The 25044-nt window shown below is 35.0% G+C and overlaps 1 protein-coding gene across 15 annotated transcripts in view; it reads right to left on the minus strand.

Moving 5' to 3' along the window:
• Window positions 1-25044, minus strand: part of NBEA (neurobeachin) — a 457966-nt gene that overhangs the window by 65262 nt on the left and 367660 nt on the right. For all 15 annotated transcript variants that reach the window (XM_041719826.2, XM_041719812.2, XM_041719807.2 and 12 more), the window contains 3 exons: window positions 22616-22728; window positions 13313-13453; window positions 5797-5916 (listed from right to left, as the gene is read on the minus strand). In XM_041719826.2, the coding sequence (XP_041575760.2) occupies window positions 5797-5916; window positions 13313-13453; window positions 22616-22728 (374 nt within the window). The remainder of the gene's footprint in view (window positions 1-5796; window positions 5917-13312; window positions 13454-22615; window positions 22729-25044) is intronic.

A 25044-nucleotide genomic window follows, 5' to 3' on the forward strand; every position in this document is an offset into this window, starting at 1 on the left:
TTTAATAGTCAGCTGCTTTTCAAACCGCTCAAGAAGCTTGGCTCTTCTCACATGAAGAATGATGCAGTAAAGCTACTGAAGGATGTATTAAAAAAAAAAAAAAAAAGCAAAATGAATATTATAACAGACATTTCTTGTCTGTAAATGTGATATCTTGTTTATTTTAATAGCTACACTAAAACCCCAAGGTATAGTTAACAGTATTATATGCCTTGTGTCTTCATATAAGAAAACATCCCCCAAATGCATTTTCTGATTTACAAGCCTGTGACAAATCCAAACTGCTGAGAAATTAAACTTTAAAAATATGTCTTCGGGTGATAGAGGACTTCTATTAACACTATTATAATTGTACACCGCTTGCATCAAATCTGACATTTCTGTTTAATATGTTTTGCTAAGGGTATGCCATTTTATGGCCTCACAATGAAATCAAATTCAACCCAGACGTTTTCACTTTTCTTAGTATAATTCACTTCAAGGTTTTAAAGCTTCCATGTCTTTTTCTTTCTTATCCTCCCAAAAGGTTGATCCCCTGGCATCCATTAATTCCACAAGAGTCTAGTACTGGGTCAATGAGTCAGTCACGAGTTCCTCCATTTCACACTAAGGCACTTTACTGACATTTTGTCAGAGTTAGCTTTCTAACTTCTAAACAGACTATTCAAAAAGTAATATAACAAGTTTGAGAGGTATTAGGAAAGATTAGTGTCTGAACAGGAGGTTCTGGGGAAGTCAATGTTACCAAAAACTGGAGGGGGAGGTAGGGGAGTTAGAAAGGAAAAAAATGTGCAAGCTGACTGGCCAAGTTATGGTCATTTCCGGGTGACTTGCTTCCTCAAAAGTCAGCCCACGAACGCTCATTCTTCCTCCAGCTTGTACTGATTATCTCAAGAGAAGGTCGATGTTGATAAAGGGAGACAATAAAATAAACTGTGTTATCAGGTTCTCCCTTGTGTGTTACCACTCTAACACAGCACATACTGTATTAATTCTGTTTCATCCACTGTAGGTGAATGAGTCTCTTGAAAATGAACCAAAACAACCTGAGAATAAGGAACAAAATGGTCTAAATAAATCTTTAATCCTTTATTGAGCAATAATCTATCATACACTTCATTTTTCAAAGGTGGTCTAGTTTTTGCCACAATTTGAGATGCCAGAATTACAGCTTGTTTTCAGGCTGATTAAGCTACTGCCACAGCCCTATTTCATTAGCTCAGTGTGAAATAATTCAGTCCCAGAAGAGACTACACATATTTCAAGGGGAGAGTGAAGGAGGGAAAAGAAAGGAAGAAACAGAGAGGGAATGCCAAGGAGGAGGCAAGCATGGGAGGAAAGGAGCTGGACACACAGAAATGTAGCTTCCTAAAGAGATACACATTCTTCTGCAAATTCCAGGTATTTGGTTTTTAAATTTTAATGCAGATTTCTGTGAAAGTGTTTTGGATGTATTTTTTCAGACAACATTGAGGCTGTAAAAGAACAGTTGTGGAAAGCATCTGCAGCACTTAAAAATCTCAGTTCATTAATAAAAACTGACCTACTTCAGCATTTACTGAAGCGCTTGAAAATAATATACCTCTTTCTTAAACAGTAACTGATATAGAAAACCTTCCAGATTTTACTTTCCTGAAAAAATCTTTTTTCTTTTTAAATTAGACCTTGGTAAAAAGAATAAAGACACTTAATATAATTGTTTGATACAGTACTTGAGAGCAAAAATTTTGGCCATTTTACAACACACAGCAATGAAGAATGTCAGATTAATTCATTACACATGATGTTTTAAAATTATTTCATAACCTGTGCCACAATAATTAATGAGATTAGTAAGATCAGAGCTAAATGTACTTAAAGCAGCTCAGATGAATTTCAAAGGTATGATAAGGAATACATGAATAATGAACACTTGCTAGCCTTAACAGTTTTCAAAGTTTGCTACTTTGATGGATAGCCTCTATTCCATACACTAAATATTTACCATAAAAATTTAAAAAATCTTTAGGATGGGAAAAGAATTTACAGCATGTATATCACAAGGAAATCCACACTGCCAGGCCCTTCCCCCCATGTATAGCTACACATGGAGCCAGAAGAAGCTATACAAGTATACAGAAAACTTTAACAGAGAGCATGCCTTTGGATTCTGTACTCATACACAACCTGTACACATCTCTTTTGCACACTCTATACTTTCTAACAGGACTGCTGGATAAATACTAGAAGGTGCCAGACAGCTGACCACTAGTTTTTGAATAATTCACACACTCAGAGCTGAAGCTTTTCTGTTGTGCAAGACAGTGGATGCTGCCCTTAGGACAGTGACAAAAATGGTCAGAAATTTTGAGGGGATTTCTTAGTAGTTCCCCAAACCTCACTGCTTTTCAAGTCCCTGAAAACTTGGTTAAAGTGTTTGAAAAGCCTGCAAGGCATTCTAAGAAGTAGCACAACTAATCTGAAAAAATTAGGTATTTGTAGTATTAATAATAGTCCATTTTCCTATCATTTTGCAGAATGAGCTTCAAAGCCTCAGGGAAAAGTTGGCCCTGATGTAATGGCATTGAGAAATGAAATTCATTAAGATCTTAAGGAACAAACAGCAACAATTCGTTGCTATACTAGTTCTTGATTGATCGCTAAGAAGCAGAGATTCTGCAAACCAAAGGGCCTTGCCAGTGCTTTGCCAGTCTACTTTGAAAAAAAAAAAAGTTTTACAAATAAGGAGTTTGCTACTTCCCTTTGTGGGTATATTCAAATTCAGAGAATACTCAACTTTAACCTAACTTTTCACACTCTCTTGCTTAAATAAGCATTTTTCCACTCTGATCACTTTCCTCTGAGGTTCCTTCCCTCTTTGTTCCTTGAGAAATAATTCTTCTCTCTTTCAAATGTTTGCATATTTCATAGCATTTATGTCTCCACTTTAGACATTAATTACCCCACACATATACACATTTTTCTATCTGTATCTAACTCCTAAACCACATTCTTTCTTCTTATGGCTAACTCCAGTGTAGGTATATCTTACACTTGATGGTTTCCAGCAAAGAAAGCACTAAGCATTTGCTTTATCCAGCAAGAATTCATACTAAAAACTGGAGAAGGAAAAGGAAAAAAACAATAACATATGTTCTCTGAGAATATAATAGCTCTGAATGAATGACTAATCAGACTGTTTCAGGTGGAAATTAGATTTCATGAGATATTCCAGTTGTTATAACCTAAGGATAAATCTTTGGTATCATGATAAACTTTGTGCCATCCTGTTGATCTTAGTTTCCTTCTTAAATTGAAGTCAAAATAGGATTGCATTGACATCTTTTGCCCAGGCTACTGAAGTACACCTCAGCAGATTTATTCCAGTAGTGGCTTTGTGTTAATATATAATAAATTTTTTTGGTAGTGCAATCTATGGGATGCTGTTATTAAATCTCCCCTAATTTCTACAGATTTATTTTGTTAGATAATTGATGAATTATTTCTATTTTTTTAGCATCTCTTAAAAATTCTGCTCATTTTTGAATCTGCTTTTATTCACCCATTTTCATCTTAAGCTGAATCAGTTCAAAATAAATCAGTTCAATGTTATTTTTTAAACCCACCTTCCCTGTATCTTCATCAATTAACAAAACCCTGTTTTAAACAGCACATTTAATCCCTAATATATCCCTGAATGGACAGATCAGGGATTATCTGGAGAAAACATTTATTGACTAACATACCTCATCTGTTACTCCTATATTAGATTTTCTGTAATGACTTAGCTCCAAGTTGTATTTCTCTTTCTAATGGCATAACAGAAATGTGTATATATGTATAAATCTGATTCAGGGGCTCTACAGCAGACTGCCAAATGTATTCTGGAACATGTTATTTTGCAGTCTTTCCCCTAGAGCAATTTTGACCCTTAATTTTTACTATTTTACCTGCTATCCCCAGTTCCCTTTTTACATTTAGTGGTATTAAAGAACATAGCTACTTCATTTCTTCACTTTTTGCTGTCCTTTTCTGAAGGTATCTGGTTCTGAGTGTCTTTTTAATAATTGTTTTATTTTGATAAGTTGTGTTTTTTTTAATACAAATTCATTTTGCATTGCAGCTGTTATCCATCCTTAATTCCTTCATGCTTGCAATGGCTGGCAGCAGCAGTTTAAATTATCCCACTTGGTTCACAAGACTCCTGGTATTTTCAGACAAACATTTCAGTTAACTGTTTTACTGATAACTCATTTGGTTGCTAGTTTAGGAACAGTGTCCTTTCACTAATTATATACCCCACTTGAATACCATCTCTCTGTCTGTCCACAGATATTCCTTTATCTTTTGCAATGCCTTGATGTATTTAACTGCCCTCCTCCTGTGTACTAAAGCCAGACAAGAAGATTACAGTCACTTCCAACCGTCTTCCCTTGTTTCACAGTTTAAGGCTCTTATCCTTTGTTTGAGCCCCACTCCTAGGAAGTCACTCTCCCAGACATTCTAGTGGAATTCCCGGAAAAACAGATTTCATTGAAAAGTAAAAATCAAAATGTTAGCACTTTGAAGATATATGAGATACAGTAGATATTACCTCAAATTGCTTCCAAATTTGGAAATTTCTTGGTTTTCTTACAAGGGTAAGAGTGATGATACTTAAAAAACTATTGATGCACAGAGGAGCACAAATAAACATAAAATGTTTGTAGAAGGTTCAGGTTGATTTCTTTAAAAAGCATTTTCTCCCATATGCTAGGATGACCACACAATTTGCAATTTGTTGTTCTAACAAGTAACTGAATAACAACATGATTTGTCCCTTCTGAGACTGTTGGAATACTTAGGCAAACAGGAGCTCTGGAATAAAAATAAATCTACAAATATACATTTTGTTTTTCTTTGCCAAGACAAATAAATATAAAATTTTAAAAAATATAAATAAAAATATAATGGCAATATGACCATTTCCTAGTATGAGTGGTAGCATATAAATAGAGGAGAAACATGTTCGCTGTAAAAAAACGTGGGTTTTTGTAAAAAGAACAATTTTTATAGTGAAGCCTTTACCTAATTTATTACTAGAAAATGAGAATCATGAAGGGACCATATTATTCAAAATATTTCTAGATTTTTGTTTCCTTCTGATAAGGTTTCATGTCTGTGAACAGTAGCCATTTATATTTAACAAGGTAAATATAAAGGTAAGGAATAACAGCAGTAAAATCACCCTGCTCTCTGGCTGTTTCTGTATATAGTGTAGACGTTGTTTTAATCTAATGTGTATTGTTGCATAATATCCCCAGGCACATTCAAGTAAAAGCTAAAGCTGTACAGAAAAGCCAACATTTTAAATGGGTCTTGTCATTAATGCTTTATTAATTGCCCCAGGCAATGCAAACCCAGAGCTAGGCAAGCTATAACAATATGACACTTTAAGGTCAAATCCAATTCCTGCTGTGTTTTATGGAGTGGGCCAAATATTGAGTTAACAGCAGGAAAGAACAATTTATTGAGCTTTTCTCCATCTCCTGATTATCTGATCTAAATTAGATCAGTTAGGTTGTTTTTCTCTAAAAAAAATCCCATCTTTTGTCCACTCAACTTCAAAGAATCTTTGATTTTTGTGTTAGAACAATAAACTTTATCAACATCTATTTATTCATGCTATACCTACTGTGATGAATATAAAGAAATGAGATATATATATATATATATATATATATATGAAATAGAATGCAGCAGCTTCTTTGTGTTTACATAAACAAAAATACCATAATGAAATTGCATATTTATCTATTTATTTAGCATATATGTTACCTTGACATCTGAGGTATCTCTTTGGCTGTTCCTCCAGGACCTGGCCACTGAAGAAAAGGTTCGATCTGGGTGGTCAAACTTGCCGTCATTTGCATTTAGAAAGAATGTTGTAAAGGGCTCCTGTAGTTAATGAAATTATGACAGATTAAGGAAACAGTACAAGGACACGTACAGCAGGTTTCTGTCAAAATCCAAAGGCCTTTTGCAGATCAAAATACTTTATAAAGGCAGAATTAAAGAAAAACATGGCACCTCATAGTAATTTGTATGCATGGGTTTCTGCACTGAACATCTGAGTATATTTCTTGGCAGTAACACATTTTGCACAAACAAATCCTGAGTTCTATACCATAAGACTAATTACCCATCAGACATATATAGCCTAGTTCCAGTTCACAGTGACTGCCTTCTTTACTGCAACCACCACATTTTGTGTTATTTACATAACTGGACTTTGTTTACTCCTTGCATGTTGGTATGTCAAAATCCTTAAAAAAAAAAATCCTATCTCTAAGTCTTTCTTGTGTTTTCATTTAACTGAAAAGAGCTCAGTAGGTTCCACTTTGCCTCAAGGTGAGATGAATGGCTCCATGGTCGTTATGAGGCAGACTATGGTTCCAGGATATGCAGCTTTATCATTATGTTGGGGCAGAGGTACAGAGATTAAATACTTAAGAGTCTTTACATTTGCTAATTCTATCTGAAACCGTATCCCAGTTTATACTAAATGAAAACAGCTACCAGAGTTTGGGGAGGAAGAGCTCAGGTATTAGACAGTCTGGATAACCTATTTTGATGTCACTACATTCCTCTGCAGGGAAAGGGTTAACGGTGGACCAAATCCTTATTTTTATAGTAAAACCTGAATACTGAGATCATTGGCAGAAACCTGGATTTTCACCACTACTTCATTAGCTCTCTTATTCAACTAATAGTCGGCAGCGTGCCTACAGGGATGGATGTTCATTCCTCCTTTGCCAAAGTCTCATGGGGAATGCTTTTAAGAAAGTCCCTTTCATTAAATTCATACCCAAACTTATTTCATTGCATATCCTGATCATTTGGAAATTTTGTTAATCAAAATTTTATTACAGAATTACTCATCTATTATTTGAATTTTATTTTAAACACACTCTGTTTCCTTCTATGAAATTTTTAAACAAGTCAGGGAACTCCTCCATTAATGAATTTTTGAAGGAATTATACCACATTATACACATTGTGTGTAAATTGCCCCAGATGAAAAAGGTATGACGACATTTATGTTTACATAGTCCTTAAGAGAAATTAAAATATACATAAGGAAAGCACAGATGTAAAAACAGTGAAAACATCCAAAAAATAAGGAAAATAAAAGATGGAATTCTGACTCCCAGAGACCATTTTTTCTCTATTTCATATGTCTTCCCAATTAATTTCTTCTATCATGCAAAGCAGTCAACACAGGCTACTTTTGTTCTAAGAAGAAAATACTCTAATCATAAACATGGGAAATTTGTTTTTAATAGACACATTCAAAAGAATAGTACCTCATAAATATACTCCATCAGAGCATTTAGTCTAATCAGAGAATATTAATATATTTTAAATAATTAATTAAAATAATTGACTTAAATACAAAATTATCACAATGTAATTTCTTGTTGGAGGACCCTAAATCTCATTGTATAATGGCTTTTTTCACACTGTGAATATTGAAAGGCTGTGTGGTGAGGAAAAGATTTATAATTTAAATAGAATATTAAAATTTAAGAGTAGATCAGCTTGGTGAGTAGTATAAACTACCACAATTAACTGAAATATTGACAGAAAATAAGTTTTTATCTATACAGATTTTCCAGTTCTCCATATAGTGAATTCAATGTAAAATATAAATTAAAATGTGTAAGATCCAGACCCAAAAGTACAAATTGGAAAACAATATATACAGAAATTTGATTATATTACTTTATCCTAAAATTATGTTAATATTATAATTTTATTAAATTTACATTTTTCAATTAATTCCTTCTCCCAATTATCTGAATATATTTGCAACAGGAATTATGCTGCTTTCTAGCTTGCCCCTTTGACTGAAAAACATTATATGTTCTTGATCTGAGCACAAATAATTCTGTCTTTTAACAACTTCTACCCATCACTCTTTTCTTTATAAGATATGTGTAATTTTTGTGAATATTATTGTGGATCTGACTGTGGATCATTGCAGAGGTTCTGAAATCAGAAGCAGTCAATGGATTTAAAAGAAGCAGAAACCAGAAAAATTAGGTAATTACAATAAATTATGTAAAAATATTAATCCAAACTTCCATGACAACATTATTTTAAGCATCTGAGACAAATATACAAAAGCAATAAAATTCATAATCAAGGATTAAACTTTTAGTAGCTAAGCACTACAGGGTGCCCTATTATGATATCCTGACATGGCCTGTTGTGCCTATCTTTTTGGATTTTTAATCCTTAGCAGAAATTCAGAGCTTTCACTTGCTTTATCTCAGACCTCTAACATAATTTAAAGGTAATTTTTATTCTCTGGGAAGTCAAGTGCTTATACAAATATAATTCATATCGTATTCTATATACGAATTTGAATACTGTTATTCTATGATACCGATTACTGTCATTTCATGTAAAGGTTTTGTTGCTGTGAAAGCTATAAGGCAGCACAATGTTTTCATTAATACTTCATCTCACTCATTCCTAATATTCTGAATAAAATTCATGCCTTGTTCACTGCCAACAAGGAGAGAAATTCATGGGGGACTTGATTACATTGAACACAAGCTTGAGCTGTGAGAGCAACGAATTTTTCCATTCAATAGCACTTCTCTCCCCCATTTCCCTTTTAACAGTACCCGGACTCATTTGAATAATTTATGGTGGGAGTAGAGGGAGGAGGAAGGGATGTGGTCATTCTAAGACATCCTATGTCAAATAAAAATGTCTTTCCAGTCATTTATAAGAGGAGAGAGTATGTAAGGGCTTGTCAGAGTGACACACACCTTTTGCCTGATATATCTGTGATTGTCCTGCTCAAATCTAACAAAAAGAAGACCTAAATTCACTTGTGTTTACCAGATGACATCCTCCTCATCTTTGAATCGCACTAAAAACTAAAAACCACATTAGAGAATCATGCTCTCAAACACTGGTCGCTGTTTCCTTGAAGATGCAACTGATTTACACAAATATAACTTCTTCAGCAGCAATTATTGAGAACATTCAATCGTACCATAATTCTATCCTAGTTCTCCTAAAAATCTGAAACCAATGCTGATATTCATATTCTAGGTGATTCAAGCCAGAATTCATTCTTCTATATTACTTTTTCCCTCTGTCTACTTTTCAGGTCAAGTCACATATGGCTTTCTGAAGTGGCATTCTTGGCTTAAAATATTTTGTCTTCTGCAACTTAAATATTCACTGCTTCAGATTAAATGCACATGAAGAAAATGAGTCTTCAGATGATAAGGTCACCTAGCGATAAACTATGAATATTCAATTTCATTTACACAAAAATACATATAATAGAATATGGTGAAATGGTGAAACAAAGGCAGAGATATCAGAATTAACTGCACAGGACAGAACTGAGGCTAAAGCATACAGTGTCTTTTAAAAAACTACCATGATACATGTGTCACTATAGGACACATGAAAACACGACACGAGCCGTTGCTATTGCAAAGGTGAAAAAGAGGAAGTTTATTTTCTGACTCCAGCATTTATACTTTTCCAAAGATGACAGTGGATTGGAGGGTGAACATGCCACCTCTCCAATGACATTGGACAAACTACTAGTACATCAAATTTCTCCGCCTCTATGAAGGAATGCAAGGAAGGTTGTTTACAGAAAGTTGTGTGAGAAAGTTCTCTACTAGAATGCAAACTCAGAAGGCTTTACAAAATCTTAAGAATCAGGGCAACAATACATATATTGGGTTTGTGTGACAAAGCTTTGGTAGTGGGGGAGACTACAGGGGTGGCTTCTTAGCTGACCAAGGCTAGGTCTGTCAGTTATAGCAAAGTGCCTTTGTGACGACAGACTTAAGAAGGGTCAGGCAAAAACTGCAGAAGAACACTAGAGAGGGCAATGAGAATATGTGAGAGGAACAGCTCTGCAGACAACAAAGTCAGTGCAGGACGAGGGCCAGGAGGTGCTCCAGGCTCCAGAGCAGAGATTCCCTGCAGCCCATGGTGCAGCCCATGGTAAGGCAGTTGTGCCCCTACAGACCATGGAGGTCCAGAGGGGAATACAGCTCTACCTGCAGCCCTTGGAGGAATCCATGGCTCAGCAGGTGGATGCCTGAGGAAGGTCATGAGCCCCTGGAAGCCTTTGCTGGAGTAGGCTCCTGGCAGGGACCTGTGCTTCCATGGAGAGTGGAGCCCATGTGGGAGCAGGTCTGTTGGCAGGACTTGTAAGCCCACAGGGGACCCACTGTTGCAGTCTGTTCCTGAGGGACTGCACCCTGTGGGAGGGATCCACGCTGGAGCAGCTCATGAAGAGCTGCAGCCTGTGGGAAGGACCCACTTTAGAGAAGCTTATAGAGGACTGTCTCCCATGCAAGGGACACCACGTTGGAGCAGGGGAAGAATGTGGAGTCTTCTGAGGATAAAGGAGTGGCAGAGACAAGTGTGATGAACTGAGCACAGCCCCCATTCCCATTCCCCTGTGTCAGTGGGGAGAGAAGAGAGAGAATTTAGGAGTTAAGTCCAGAGAAGAAGGGAGAGGTTGGGAGGAAGGTGGTTTTAAAATTTTACTATTTTCTCATTATCCTACTCTCATTTGATTGGTAATAATTCAAACTAATTTCCCCAAGCTGAGTCCTTTTTGCCCATGATGGTAACTGGTGAGGCATCTCTCCCTGCCCTTATCTCAACCCATGAGTTTTTCCTTATTTTTTCTTTCTCTTGCCCAGCTGAAGTGAGGAGTAGTAGAGCAGTTTTGGTGGGTACGACATCTAGGCAGAGCCAACCCACCACAAATATATCAGATGAGGGAAAGCAACTGAGGGAAATATAAGGCACAAGGGAACAGATTATCACAGAATTGACTAAAAAATATGATATTAAAAGCAATGTTTTGAAGACAACTGACAGAAACCAGATTGCATCTGTCAAAGCTGAAAAGCAACACTTAAAATTATTTTTAAGGTTTTATGGCAATTACAAAATTCTCTCTCTATATATATGTATATACTTCAGAGTGGCTGAAACTTTCTTACCAGCAGTTTCCTCTAATACTAAGGTCTAGGCAGGCAGTTTCTCCCCTAGGATCCCCATTACTACATGCTGTTTTGTTCTGCTGCTATCTAAACTCTCATTTTCAAATCTCTTCTTGTCTTATATTTTTCATTTGTTTCCTTGCTTTTTCCTTTTTCGTTTGCTTTTCATTTTCTCTTGTTCTTTGGGTTTCACAGTCTTCTCCCATGGTTTAATTTGTACTCCTGTCCTTCATTCTCAGTTTGTTGCCACTTTCTACCAAAAGCTCTACAGTAACACATCTTTTCCCATCACTCTTCTCCAGTCTTTCAAAATACTGAAAGCATTTTTCTCTCTGAATCTCTGTATCTCTTCATGTCACCTTCCTCTTTCTGGACTAAACTGTAATTTGCCTTTTCTTACAAAGTCTTCTTCACAAACATAAATCAAAGCTCTAGCTCAAGAAATTAATGAGTAAGAAATACTACTTTAACGTACAGAAATCTGACCTAGCCTTACTTATCAATGTCACTGGCACAATCTTCTCCCTTATGATATTTCATCCTTTATTTTTGTAACAAAAATATCTCTCTATAGTTCACTATGACTTTATATCCTTCATTGCCATAATCTTTTCCTCTATACAGACTTATTTTCAGATATCTTGCTGTCTTGTCCAGTCTTACCATATCTTTTTTTCCTTTTCTGAGGTTCAAATTTCCCCTGGATTTGTCTTCTCTCACTTTTGTTGTCTACTCCCATTAGAGATTGCTTTTCTTTGCTGGTCAATCATATTTAAATAATCTTTTAAAATACCTGTGTAGGAGTGTCTCTGTATTTAAGTTATCTGTTGTTTTCACCTTTTCACTGGCAACATCTTCTTTGGATAACAGTGGTTTCCACTTCTGCTTTCTATGCTCACATATATAATTTGCTCTAACAAATGTAATTTGTAAAGTCTATATTGCAAGGCCATCAAGGCAAAGACCTTGTCCTCTTGCTCTTTTAGGTGAGAACACAAAGAGAGCAAGACCATCTACAGTATTACATAAAAAACAGTCGTAAAAACGACACTGAATCAACCTAATACAGGAAATGAATATTCCTTGGTGTGTTGTACATTCAGCCTGTAACTAGATTTTCGATGCTGAGAATTTGCTGACTAGCAAGAGGGGATCTTTCCCTGTACAGCAGCCAAAATTAATAGATAACCATGCAAATAAAACTACTGTTTTTAATCTACTTTAAGGCAACAAAGAAGCACATGTGTACCATGAAATGTACACAGTAGATTAATAATTTAGGAACATTTAAAAGGAATACAGTGGTCACCCACCACAGGTGTGTATTCAACACTTAGTTTCACATAGTTTAAGAATTATATCCTGATCTCACATAAACAAGAATTCCCTTCTGAGCAGAAAAAAATTAATATGTCTAAGTGAAGTTGAGATGAGTGAAAACTCAATTATCAATCTTTGTGTGGCTCTGTTTTACTTTGTTGTGTGCAAAACATGCTTAGAATACACCTTATGCAACAGATTTTTATTGGCAGGGTGTGCTTTAACTTAAGTAATTACACAGTCACTCAATTTTTTATTAATTCAAGTTTCTCTGTGAAACCTTCAGTGTCTCATCAACACTCTTTATTCTGTAAATAATTGTGCTAACACATACACTGAATTCAGATTCATTCTATCTTTGAAGTTTGGTCCCCTTCCCCTTCCCCAGATCTGGTTTTGGTCATACGAGCATGAGATTTCCAGAACTGACATAATAGATTGAAGTTAGAATCCACATTTCTACACTTCTGAAAACTGTAGGGAAACTCATTAATTTAGAAGCATAGTTCATTTGCATTAAATATTACTCAATGTTGCTTTAATATAAAACTGGTTATATAATGTAACAGTTTAATGTTCTTACAAAAGGCTTGTTTTTTCATATTGCATGGATCTGTCCCTAGCTAAAAAAAAATAAATTAATATGAGTAGTATCAGATTCCTATATTGTCTAGATATATTTTATGGGGGTGGATTTCAGTTTAGATGCATTTTTCTCACTGTGTACATCCTTATACCACCACAATTTTATGTTTAAATTTATTTTGGATTGTTTGGGTAGGAAGGACTCCCTGATCCCTACAAATAAGTATATAAAAAATATCTAGATCTGAGATTTTAAGGTGGGGAAGAACAACGAGATTTTAATAGAAAGGTGTTTTCATAAAAACAAAACAAAACAGTCATAAGTGACAGAATAGATGCTTTAAATAAAGATATTAATGAAAACCAGGATCCAGAATACTTACAATACGAACAAGCCAAGCCAAGGTAGAAGTAGATGTAGAGTAGTGGGTGTTATAATGATAAGGTGGAGTCTGATCATCTTCCCATGTCTCATATCGTTCTGCATAGAAGACAGCTCTCTTTGGGTTCAAAGCACCAATGGGCTGTAAAATGATAAGAGGTCAAATATATTATCAGCTGAAGGGCAGCATGTCTGATATGGTATAAGTTAATTCTGCATTAATGTTCACTGCACAGGAGACTCTGCAACCAAACACATTCCATGCTGTAGTAACCCCTGAGATTGCTGTAAGCTTAGAGTTTATTTTCAAAGGCTTTGTGTACTAAAGGTCTTATGAGTTTCCTTATTTTAACTGACAAATAGAAGTGATCCACTTCTGCAAACTTTCAAGACCTTGAAGTATAAGTTGTTTCCCAATTAGTTCAGTAACATTCTTCTGGAAATAGACTGCTAAAACTGCATTTAAAATGCATTGAGGCCAAACTAATATTTCTGTTGCTGTCATTCGCCATAATCACACAGCTAATGAAAACTGACTTTTGTTCGCACAGGATACTTTGTAATGCGCAGTTCATGATGAAAAGATTTCACGCGGAACTGCTGATGGTGTCTGGTGATCCTAAGCAGAAATACTCAAAAACCATGCATAGTCCTCAGGACTGGGTGTACTTTCTGACTGAACAAAGCCACATTTTACTGAACAAAGCAAACAAGCTTTGTACTTGAAAACAATAGAATGTGGAAATTATTCACAAATTCAAAGTCCATTCTGAGTAAATATAAAGGACAATCTATACAAATTAGGTGAAAAACAAAAGAGATGTAAGGAAGTAGTAGGAACTATTGACTTTGATGTGGCTACTTGAGGAATACAAGCTTTTTATGATTTTTTAACCCACTTTACCTCAGAAGCTTTTGCAGAAAGTATTTGTTACCGTGTGATGCAAAAGTTTCTTGGATAACAAAAATACAGCTTTTAGCATTTATAGTACATTTAACCAAACACACAGAGTTTAATACTTAGAGGAGAGCACACTTCCACACCAAATAATTGTTTAAAGTTATTGTAGTTTGAAATTATTGATTTATTTGCATTAATCAAATTTTAATTAGAATTGATAATATTAAGGGTATTGATGAATAGATATAAGCAAGAACTTTGACCAAATGCTAACAGTATCTTCATATTTTATTGTCCTGCACCATTTTCTACTGAATTAGAATCCAAAGTAATTCAGAAAGGAAATACCAGTACAATGTCAAATCTCTGTGTTTCACTACACTATGTATGTAACTAAAAAAAATTTAAAGCTGCAAGTATTTTCTTCTTTCTGCACTGCTATGCTTTTTGAGATGGCTGCTTAAAAGACTGACATAGAACATGACAATTTTTGATTTAGAGCTTGTTTTGAAATAGCAGTCTTTGGTGAACATTTACATTTTAAAACCTTATGATTCCAGTATTTTTCACATTAAGCACTCTGGATGCTTAATACTTTGCTGTGTCATGGAGATGTTAATAGTTTTCTCATATGTGTAAAATGATTGAGTAATCCCAAAGGATTGGTGTTATCTGGTGCAGACTGCACTGAAAGACCTCACAAAACATTCTTGAAAGAGAAGTATGAGCCATTCCCTAACACTTTCCCGGCTCATTTCCCAAATACTGGCAATAGTAAAAAATAAATATTTGCATTTTTGTTATCCTTGGTTTTGTTACACATCCTGCCAGTGTCAGGAAACACACTGGCAGTATTATAGCCTTGAAGGTATTATCATATTAAAATGGTTGTTCAACAGCTTCCTTGAAAGAGACATTCTTATCCCATTAGACTGACAAACTGTGCAGCTATATGTACACTTTGCTAAATTATATCAGGCTCCGGGTTGCTTTGGGGATTGGACAGAACATGCTGACACCACCATCATTAAGGTACTGTGTATCTGCTTCTTTGGCAGAAAAAAATTCCAGTTCCAACTGCACATTTCAAGAGCTAAAGTAGTAATTCACACTGTAGTCTGTAAAAATGAAATGTTCACCCCCTCTGAGAAGGGAACACAAAATAGCAGACAAATTGGTGAGATTGTATTTGGTAATGGAGAAACACCCTGAGAATATATCTTCTTTCCATTACAAAGGTGCATCTTATCTCACGCTGCAGTGAATTCTGAGGCTATGGAAGACAGAGATGTCATCTGTCACCAAATTATTGTGCATAGAGATTTGAAGGCACAGTGGAGAATGAATATGATGATTAACACAAGATTGAAAATATAGAAAACTCCTGGCCTTTCAAAACACAGTTGATGCTGATTAGAAGTCTTTAATCAAATAAGTGATGTGTTTTCATTATTCACTGTAAATTGACTACAGTAACAAGGCCTGTGAGGTATACCTGATGCTCAAAATAATTATGAGGTATTTTATTTTATAGACTAGCAAAATTTTAATGATGGTTTAATCAGTACCTTTAAATAGCATTCCTAATATAATATATATAGTTGTATTTAATAAAAAGGTTATTTCTCTCAAGAATTTGACAATAATTTTTAAAGTCACATAAAATATTAATGCAAACATGTCATCATGTTTTCCATGTTGTTCAATGAGAGGTGTTCAATTTAAAAGAAAAGGTATAACAATGCAGGATAGTGTTTTCACATTTTCATATCAAAATACCTGTACAAGTAGCTAAAATAATCTACCTTCAGAACATATGTGATTAATTGTACTAAATTATTATAAACCTGAAAATCTGTATTCTGGATTACCATCATCCAATATCTTTTTCAGTCATTGCCCTTTTTTTAGAGGGAGGGAGGGAAGGCTTGTCTCCAGCTATAAAGTCTCACCTCAACTTCTCAGGTCAGATCCTGGATTGGATGAACTAGTGATCTGTTTGACAGCCTGGGATTTAGGAGACATGGGTTAATTTCTCTCATTCCACAAGCCTTTATAGTGTCATGAGGAGACTGCTAGCTGCTCTAGAGGGGGTAGTGTGCAAACATGGCCCTGTTTATGCGGAGATGACAACTGGGATCCCAGACGTGGCACAAGTGTCTCAATGCAGCAGTGCCTGGGGAGGACAGCTGGGAGCTTCCCATGTTCACACAACTCTGCAGCTTCTACTTCAGCCTTACATAAGTTATATCCAGCCTGTGGTGAAGAAATACAAGAAATACTTGATCTCCCTTTTCTGTGCTGTAGTGGAGACACTGATGTGAACCACCTCTCTGTATAGTAATGTTAAGGACTTCTCTGCAGATTCAGGAAACCATACATGTTGGAAATGGAAAGTACTCAAATATCTTTTTTTTTTTTTTTTTTTTTTTTCCTGTTGCTGTGGTTGTTGTGTAATTTAAAAATTGGTTGATTAATCCCAAAGAGAACAGCCTCTGTATACCAAAAGTCCAGGCACATTCTGAAAGCACAAAAGCCCTCCATAAATAAAATAGCAGGGAGTAAATTGTGGAAGGTCTGCCCCTGGCTTCTTTAGTGTTATTTTAACATCCATGTAGGAAAATGCTGTTAACCAGAGTAATGGTATGAGCTCATCCTTCAGTGAAGACAAAGATATTTCTGTAAAGACCTTAAATCTCAATTGTATAAACTAGCAGCTAACCCAGTTTTTCTCTGATGAGTCACAGGTCCTATTAGATGACAAGTTCTACAGCAATGGTAGTCTCTCACATTTCTTGTGAAATGTGCAGGATATTTGGAGTTTGGTCACTTTTCATAGCTTTATTATGCCATTCTCAGCCCAGAAGGTCAACTACCTCGGCTTTAATGTAGTATCATGGCTATAAAATGTGGTTAAATTTTATTTATGGATCAATCTCTGTAACTTTACATCATGGAATAAAATAATATTATTTCCATTTGACTGAAATTCTTTAGGTGTGTGCACTGATTAAAATTACTTGCCCAAACAATACAAAGGAAAAGCTCAATCTACATACTAAGTCTCACTGCATATCTTAACCATAAGACAAATACAGAAACTGAATTTGAGTAAAATAAATTGTTCTGGACACTATTTAAAAAGTTATTTTCATAATGTTTTATAAAATGCTTTTTCCAAACACACCATTTGTCCTTTTATTGCAAAACTCTCTCTGTAAGGACTCATATTAAATAGAATTAACTTCCCACATAATGGTTTACTCCAAAAAGAACACTGTTCATATGACAGAGCCTATTCAGTCACTTTACTTTTGAGGTACTAAAACCTGCTACTTCAGTTTATTTTATGTTTCTTTCTTACATTTAAAAATGAGGCAAGTATTTACTGTAACATTAAAAAACACACTACTACATCTTTCTTTTTTTTACCTGGATAATCTCTTTAGGTATCTGGCCTTTGAACAAGTTAACACATGTTGCCAATATCTAGTGTTTACATCCACTGGATGTGTTATGCTAGTTCATGTAATATCTATTTGTTTGCCAAATAGAACTATATTCTCTCATGAGAGCAGAACTGAATCTAGCATCCCATTTACTCTAATTCATGCAGCAGCAACCTTATATGTTGGGGGTTGTTTTGTTTGTTTTGGTTTAGGTTTTTTTTTTCTTTTTTTTGGTTAGTTTTTTTTTTTTGTTAGTTTGGTTTTTTGTTTTTTTGTTTGTGATGTACTGCACAGAATTGTAGCAAAATTCTGCACAATTTTTACTGGTACAAAGGTATCTTGAACCTGGCTTTATTTGGCTACAGCAGAAAACTGACACCTTTTCCTGACTACTTGCTTTTTTTATAAAAAAACACCCACTGAACAACAACCTATAAATAGAATGTCCTAGGATGATATTTTAAACTTAAAAATAAATTGTGATTGCACCCAAATTAGTAAACAGATTTTTCTTCAGCATCCTAATATGAAAAGCAGATATCAACAATATCAAATATAAGAGCATTCAGAGATTCATAGTACTAGAGTTTTACTCAGTAAATTAACTGTTTATTTGAGAAAAACACACATTAAGTTGTCTGGCTTTAATTGTGTGTAGTTTTTCTGCTGATGGAAGAGTTGCATATGATAAAGAGAGAAGTTTAATTTTACAGAAAATTATTTCATTTTTCCAACGGAGGGCTCTCTATAAGCCCATAAAGTCCATTCCACAGCATATACATTTTTGGAAGTATTAAGTGTGGTTGCCTTGAAATATTCACACTTGGATGTGTTCATTTGCATTATTACATTTAGAAGCCTTGGGGCTTTATCACTTCCTTTTCTTGAAATGGCACAGTAATAAGGAAAAGTGGTTATGCTTATCACCACCCATCAGTCAAACACCTTCTATATTAACAAAACATAATTTTTTCCACTCAATGAATGGGTGTGTGATGTTTCATACAGATGTCAATATTAGTATTACTTTGCCTGGTGAAGAAATAATTTTATTTAACAGGATGTATGACTGGAAGTAAATGAGGAGAAATTCCCGTTTACACTTTAATGAGCAGGGACAATGCAGCATGTCAAAACCACACATTCACTATAATTTAGGAGTAAAAGTCATACAATTTTATACAAACAAACCAGACCACATTTTAAGTGACTTGAACCTCACAAAAAATCACTGTATAGTAAAAACTGTGTACATGTTTCCTGGACTAATGTTTAATACCCTAAGTATTCTTCTAAAGGAAATCTCAACAAAGAAGAAAATAAGCAGATCACCTGATGGTTTGATACTGAAAAGATAATCTATGTATCTATGACAGCCTCTTTCATTAGCTTTTGATCCTGTCAAACAATAAATATAACCTTTAACCTTGTATATGTAATGAATAAAACTTGAACCTACACTGTCTAATCAAATGAGAGGTGCAATATATTCCACTGCTCTGGCAGATTCCATGCCCATGCCTATAGTTTTAAATCTAAAACTATATGTAAAAGGAAAAACACCAAAAAGCTTTCAGAATAAAATTTCCAAACACCTAAAAGGAAAAGGACAGAGGAATTTTCAGACTAATATTTAAATATAATTGTTCTGAGAGAACAAGTAACATGTGGATGTAAAAATACCACAATAAGGAGTGCCACATAAAATCAGAATGAAATGGAATGGAAAAGACAAGCTACATGTTCAAGATAGCTTTGCACAAATGTGCAAAATTTAAGTTTGGACTACATGCAAAGTGCATGTTTTACTCCATTACCGACATTCTAAGCAAGACAAACACCCCTAATTTCATCTCCAAAAATCGTATTAATTGCATTTGATATGTATGTTCACTTAAAAGTTGTGATATCACAAAGGTGGTGTATTATATATACACCTGTATATATTTCTGTATATACAGAGAGCCTGGAAGCCAAACAAACATTTAAAATTTTGAAAAATTGTGTAGTCAGTTATCAGAACTGACACTGGAGTATTGTATGAACTTCGAGCAACAATACACAAAATACTTTTTAAAAGATAGATTTAGCACCTACATTTAACTACAAAAACTATTTAAAACCAAGAAAACAAAGCATGGTAGGTGACTTTTCATTTCATTACTTTTGTGGGCTTTTACCAATATATGCAATATTGTTAAAATTCTAAATAATACCACAACATTTTTTGAGGACTATAAATTGCTAAATAGCAAGGACAGAGGCTTTGTGAAACTAAGGAGGGCAAAATTTACAGGGAGACAGAAGGTCAGGACCTGACAAAGGAGATTTTGTCCATCAACAGTTTAGCTGGAGGTTCTGATCTGCCATCAAATCTGCAGGAACATGTCTACATTGCAAGGCAAAATCTGACAGAAGGAAGTTGTTCCTCATGGAAAATATACTGAGTGGGCCTGCCCCAGAGGTCTGGCTGAGGCTTGATAGCACAATCTCCTTCAGTATTGTTAACAATAAATTATTAACTCCTGCTTTTAAGCACCAGACTACTCACGATTCACCTCCATGAAAAGAAAAGAAGGGACTCACAGATACAGGACAATATCAAAAATTAACACAGAATTGACAAGGCAATACCTCAGAGACATTTGAATTTCTAAAATTTTTACTGATAATGCAAAAATGGAAACAGGATGCAAGTAACTCTGAACAGCCCAAGTCAGGCGTTCCATACAAAACGGCCACTGCATTCTGAAATAAATCATTAACCTATTTTTCCTTTTAAAACCATGGTGAAATGAAATCTATCAGATATTACTATAATGAACACTGCAAAAAATTGACAATTACAATTGACAACAGCCCTATTATCCTGAGGTATTCCACAACAGTTTATAAATTTCATATGTGTTTTCTCATACATCCATGGGATAAATGGAGCCCAGACATTGCCAGAAAGGAAAGGTAATTTTCCTTTACTAGTTCTGTGTAGGCTTTTCAGAGGTCAAAACCCTAGCTGTTCCACAGGAAACCACCGATAGATTTTGGTAAGTTTTTAAATTGGCAAGAAAATGTGCACATTGCATGGATTCTTGATGAAAAATAAAGAGCCATGGACTTGATTTTACATTTCTTTTTGAGGAGAGCACTAATAACAGCACAGTGATGCTTAATAAGCTATACATGCACTAATTCCATAAAGGAGTCTTTACTAACTCATGAAGAAAACAAATCTACACTACTTCCTGTAGCAATTACATATTTTAGTAGGTTCTATAAAAATTTGGATTGAACCAAACTAAATAGCTAGAGAAGGACTCATGAGACACTGTCTAATCTTGTTGCACTTCACCACATGCAGTGCTATTAATATGTCCAGAAAGTGAGTTTGAGAGATTTTGAAAAGTGTAAGCACCTTAATGAAAGGTTTATCTTTCTGAACAACTCTAAACCAGCAGTACTTTTATACATGCTAGGGAACAAGCCAGTGTAAAATGATCACAGGTCTTTTTTTAAGTCACGTCTGTGGATCTTTTATTGTTCTTGGCACACATTTCAATGGTGTTACAGAACTGAAAAACACATTTGTGAAACATACCTATAATCCTGTGAAATGTCAGAAGTTTTACATAAGCTAATGGAAGGATCAAGCAATTTATTTCCTTTTGAGGCATACTGTGAATGTACTGTAAATTCTGGGTTTATTTGCTTATTTATTTTTTTGTTTAAGAATAAAAAGGGAGTGTAAACTTAGGTGTCTCTATCCTCTATTATGAATTCAAGTCCTACTCAAATTATTTTGGATGCCTTACAAAAGCAGGCTTCCAGGAATGGTTACAACACATCTGGAGGTACTGCAAGCACACTCTTTCCAGCAGAGATGAATCTGTCAAATATCCAGGGCAGGATGTCTCCATTGCTCCCCGGGATGTGTACTTGCAGGGAGAGGAGGAAAGAAATCCAGACTTAAAGCATAAACCCCAGAAACATTCATGTCTGCCCAGCAGCAGAAGGGAATGCAGGGTCTGCAGAGCAGGACTGCAGAACAGGCCCTGGGGGTCATTTTCTCCTCTCCAGCCTCTCTCCTAAAGGCAATGAGTGACAGCTTCCTGTGGTTTTGAACCTCACTCAATTTGTACTTCCCGCTCTTGACTGAGGAGCTGTGGTAAGGATGCAGGAAAGCTGACACACCAGACAAGAGAAACCTCACACTGGGGATGTTGCAGGACTATGCACTATCTTGCCACCTTCACTGGCAAGAGAGTGCATACAATTTCTTAGTTGATAGCAAACAGGAATGATACTTCCCACAACTCAGTTTCAAGACCTCTTTTTTTGCCATTATTTTAGCTGGCTGCTGTGCTTGGCCAGGACAGACCTTCCCTGCAGTCTTAACACAACCAGAGTACCCGAGCTGGATATTGATGACAACGCGGTGCCATTAGAGAAAAAAAAGCACTAGGAATTTTTTTATTGTAAAGTACTGAGTGCCTAGATCTGGTTGGGCAGAAAAAAACCCCAACAAATAACAATAAGGACCAGATACTCCAGAATCTAAAATACAAAATATTCCTTTACTAACTATTAAATCAAAAGAAGATGCTGATACTATATTACTATTCTAGTCACTGTAAAATAAAGTGATATTCATCAAAGCTTTTTATTTCCAAAGGATCAGCTTTTATAAACTAAGAGGCATAATTAGTGAGATCAAGTGGCCAGATGCACTCCTGTTCCATAAGTTAGAAGGTACAGAGGAGTTGCAGATTTGGAACCAGATAAGTCAGGGACATGGAAGCAGCATAATATAGAGATTCAGTATAAAATAATTCTAAAATAGAAACATCTATTTCAGACTTTTGTGAGCTTACGACCTTACTTAACCAGATATAAATATAAAACAAAATGTATTTCTAAAAGGTCTGGCTGACTGTTCTTTAACAAGAATGAAGCATACCTTTGAAAGATCTCTGAAGTTGCCTGGAAGGGTCAGATCTAACTCTTCAGACTCATAGTTTGTTAAAACCCACGGAAATACAGGGTACTGGTTCAGATCATTGTATGTTCGTCCTATTGAAAAAGAAAGTTTTAATAATTAGGAAATAGTGTCCACTTGTGCAGCTAGAAAAAAATTTAGTGGTTACATTTGTTGCATCACATGTTCCCAGTTCCCACCACTTGGAGAGAATCAGGTATAAATCTTCCAGACAAAAGCAGCCATTTAGGTGCACTTATCTTGAATCAGAAATCAACACACAAACTAAAATAATACAAAAAGCACAGTATCTTTTAAAATCAACCAAAATGCACCATATGCCAATAAACACTTTATTTTTTATTTCCATTAAGATATTTTTATAGCACGAATGTAGAAATTAAAAAGAACTAAACAATTACTTTCCTAGCAATGTCATGAAGTATCATAGATAGCAAAGATAAAATGAGACTTCAAACAGCAAGGGTGTAAATTTGAGGTTTGCAAATCTAGGTCTATCCTACATAGTCAATGCTAATCCATCATTCCTGTATGGTTCTTCTTCACTGAAGAAATGGTGAGATTCCATGGCAACTGTGGAGTCAAAGTTATGAAAGTCATGTTTGCTGTAACACTATTTTTTAATCACTTCGAAAATTTAAAAACAGTTGTCTCATGTAAAAGACAGAGCTGACTACCCCAGGCAACTCTCTCAAATCATGAAAGAAACACTGCTGTCATCCCAGCAGCTCAAATGTGCAAAAACCATCTATAGATACCATTTCAAAAGAACAATCGTCAGCTGCAATGAACTAAAAATTATGAATTCATCACAAAGAAAACTGTGTTTGGGAAACTGCTATTTTTGTATTCTCTAGTGTTTAGTAGAATCTAACATTTCAGTGATAAGACAAATGAAATTTCTTAGTACAGAACTGTCCATCCTATTGCTATCGTGAGAACCACACAATATGCAGCATGAGTCTTAAAAAACAACATCAGGTCATAAATATATGTGTACGTGTATTTATATAATATAATTAGCAGACTGAAATAATCCAGGTTAACAATTCCCAGTCCTGCAACAGATTTACAGCCCTGTCTCACTAACTGCTTCCTTCCAGATTCTGGACAGATTCCTGGGGTACAAAACCCGGCACAGGAAAACACAGACTTCCTTGTTCTGAGTAGCAGTTGCAATTCTCCACAAAAAAATCACTTCTGCCTTAATGAAATGTGAAACTTTCACTGCTCTTCAAGCACCTTATTTTTTCAACAGAAGTTGATGAACAAAAAGCATGTTTTTATTTTGTATATAGTTTCACTGAATAATAGTCTTAATAATTGTGTGTCCTCATTTTTACACTCTGAAAACATAGATGTTGACAAGAATACAAAAAAAAAAATTAAGGTGCAAATATAACTTTGTCAAACAAGCAATTCCAGCACTGTGCACTACATACGCAAATAAAGATGGATAGAAACAAAACAATTTCTTCTTTAATATCAAAATGAATGAATGAATGAATGCAAAACAACTCTTTTGTTGAATATGAATATGTCAAACAACTATATCAAGGAGTATACCAAAGTTTATCCTTGTAAGGGAGGAAAAGGAAAGGTATGCCCTGCTAGAATATTTATTCTTTTAAATAGAATTAAAGGGAGGGGGCTCTACATGTGTTGTAGGAAAACAAATCTGCCTCATTTTCTACATCCTTCAAATCAGAATATTATTTTCTTCTTTGGCAAGGGTTTAATTGCATATGACTTGCAAAGTTTCTTGAGACTATCAAATTTAGGGTGCTTTAAAATATGGCCTCTATAAAACTACTGCTTCATACAATAAATGTTTTTCTTACCAGAATTCTCATCAGAATGTTTAATTAAGTTAACAGAAGAGCATGCAAAATCTTTCAAACAGAAAGACATTTGTGTTTATGCAGAGAGCTGACTTAAAGAACTTTGAGATCCAGCAAGAGAATGAGTGAGAAGACTGTGGTCAATTACAAAGCATAAGCAAAAATTAAGAATCTGCAGAATGAAAATTTGTATGGAAAAGAGCTCATAGTAATACAAATCTTCAACTGTAACCATTTTATAGAAGTATTTAAAAAGCAAGAACATCCTTTTGCAAAATTTTGAAAGGAAATGTGGGGTCATAAAAGATTATGCTTTATTTTGAAATTGAGATTTTTTTTCATATTGTGATTTCATTTAATTTTGATACTTATTTCATTCATTTCATACTAATTCAATTTCAATATTCAGTCCACAAGATTTTGACTGTTTGTTCCTGTTCCATATGGGAAAATCATAAATATGTGAAGAGGCCAAGGAAAAAGCAATCCTGAGCCTCACTGGTGTATGAGTTCTCTTTTTCTGAGGGGTTACTTATAGTATAGACACAT

Source organism: Taeniopygia guttata, chromosome 1 (assembly GCF_048771995.1).
Source record: "Taeniopygia guttata chromosome 1, bTaeGut7.mat, whole genome shotgun sequence".
Classification (NCBI taxonomy): Eukaryota; Metazoa; Chordata; class Aves; order Passeriformes; family Estrildidae; genus Taeniopygia; species Taeniopygia guttata.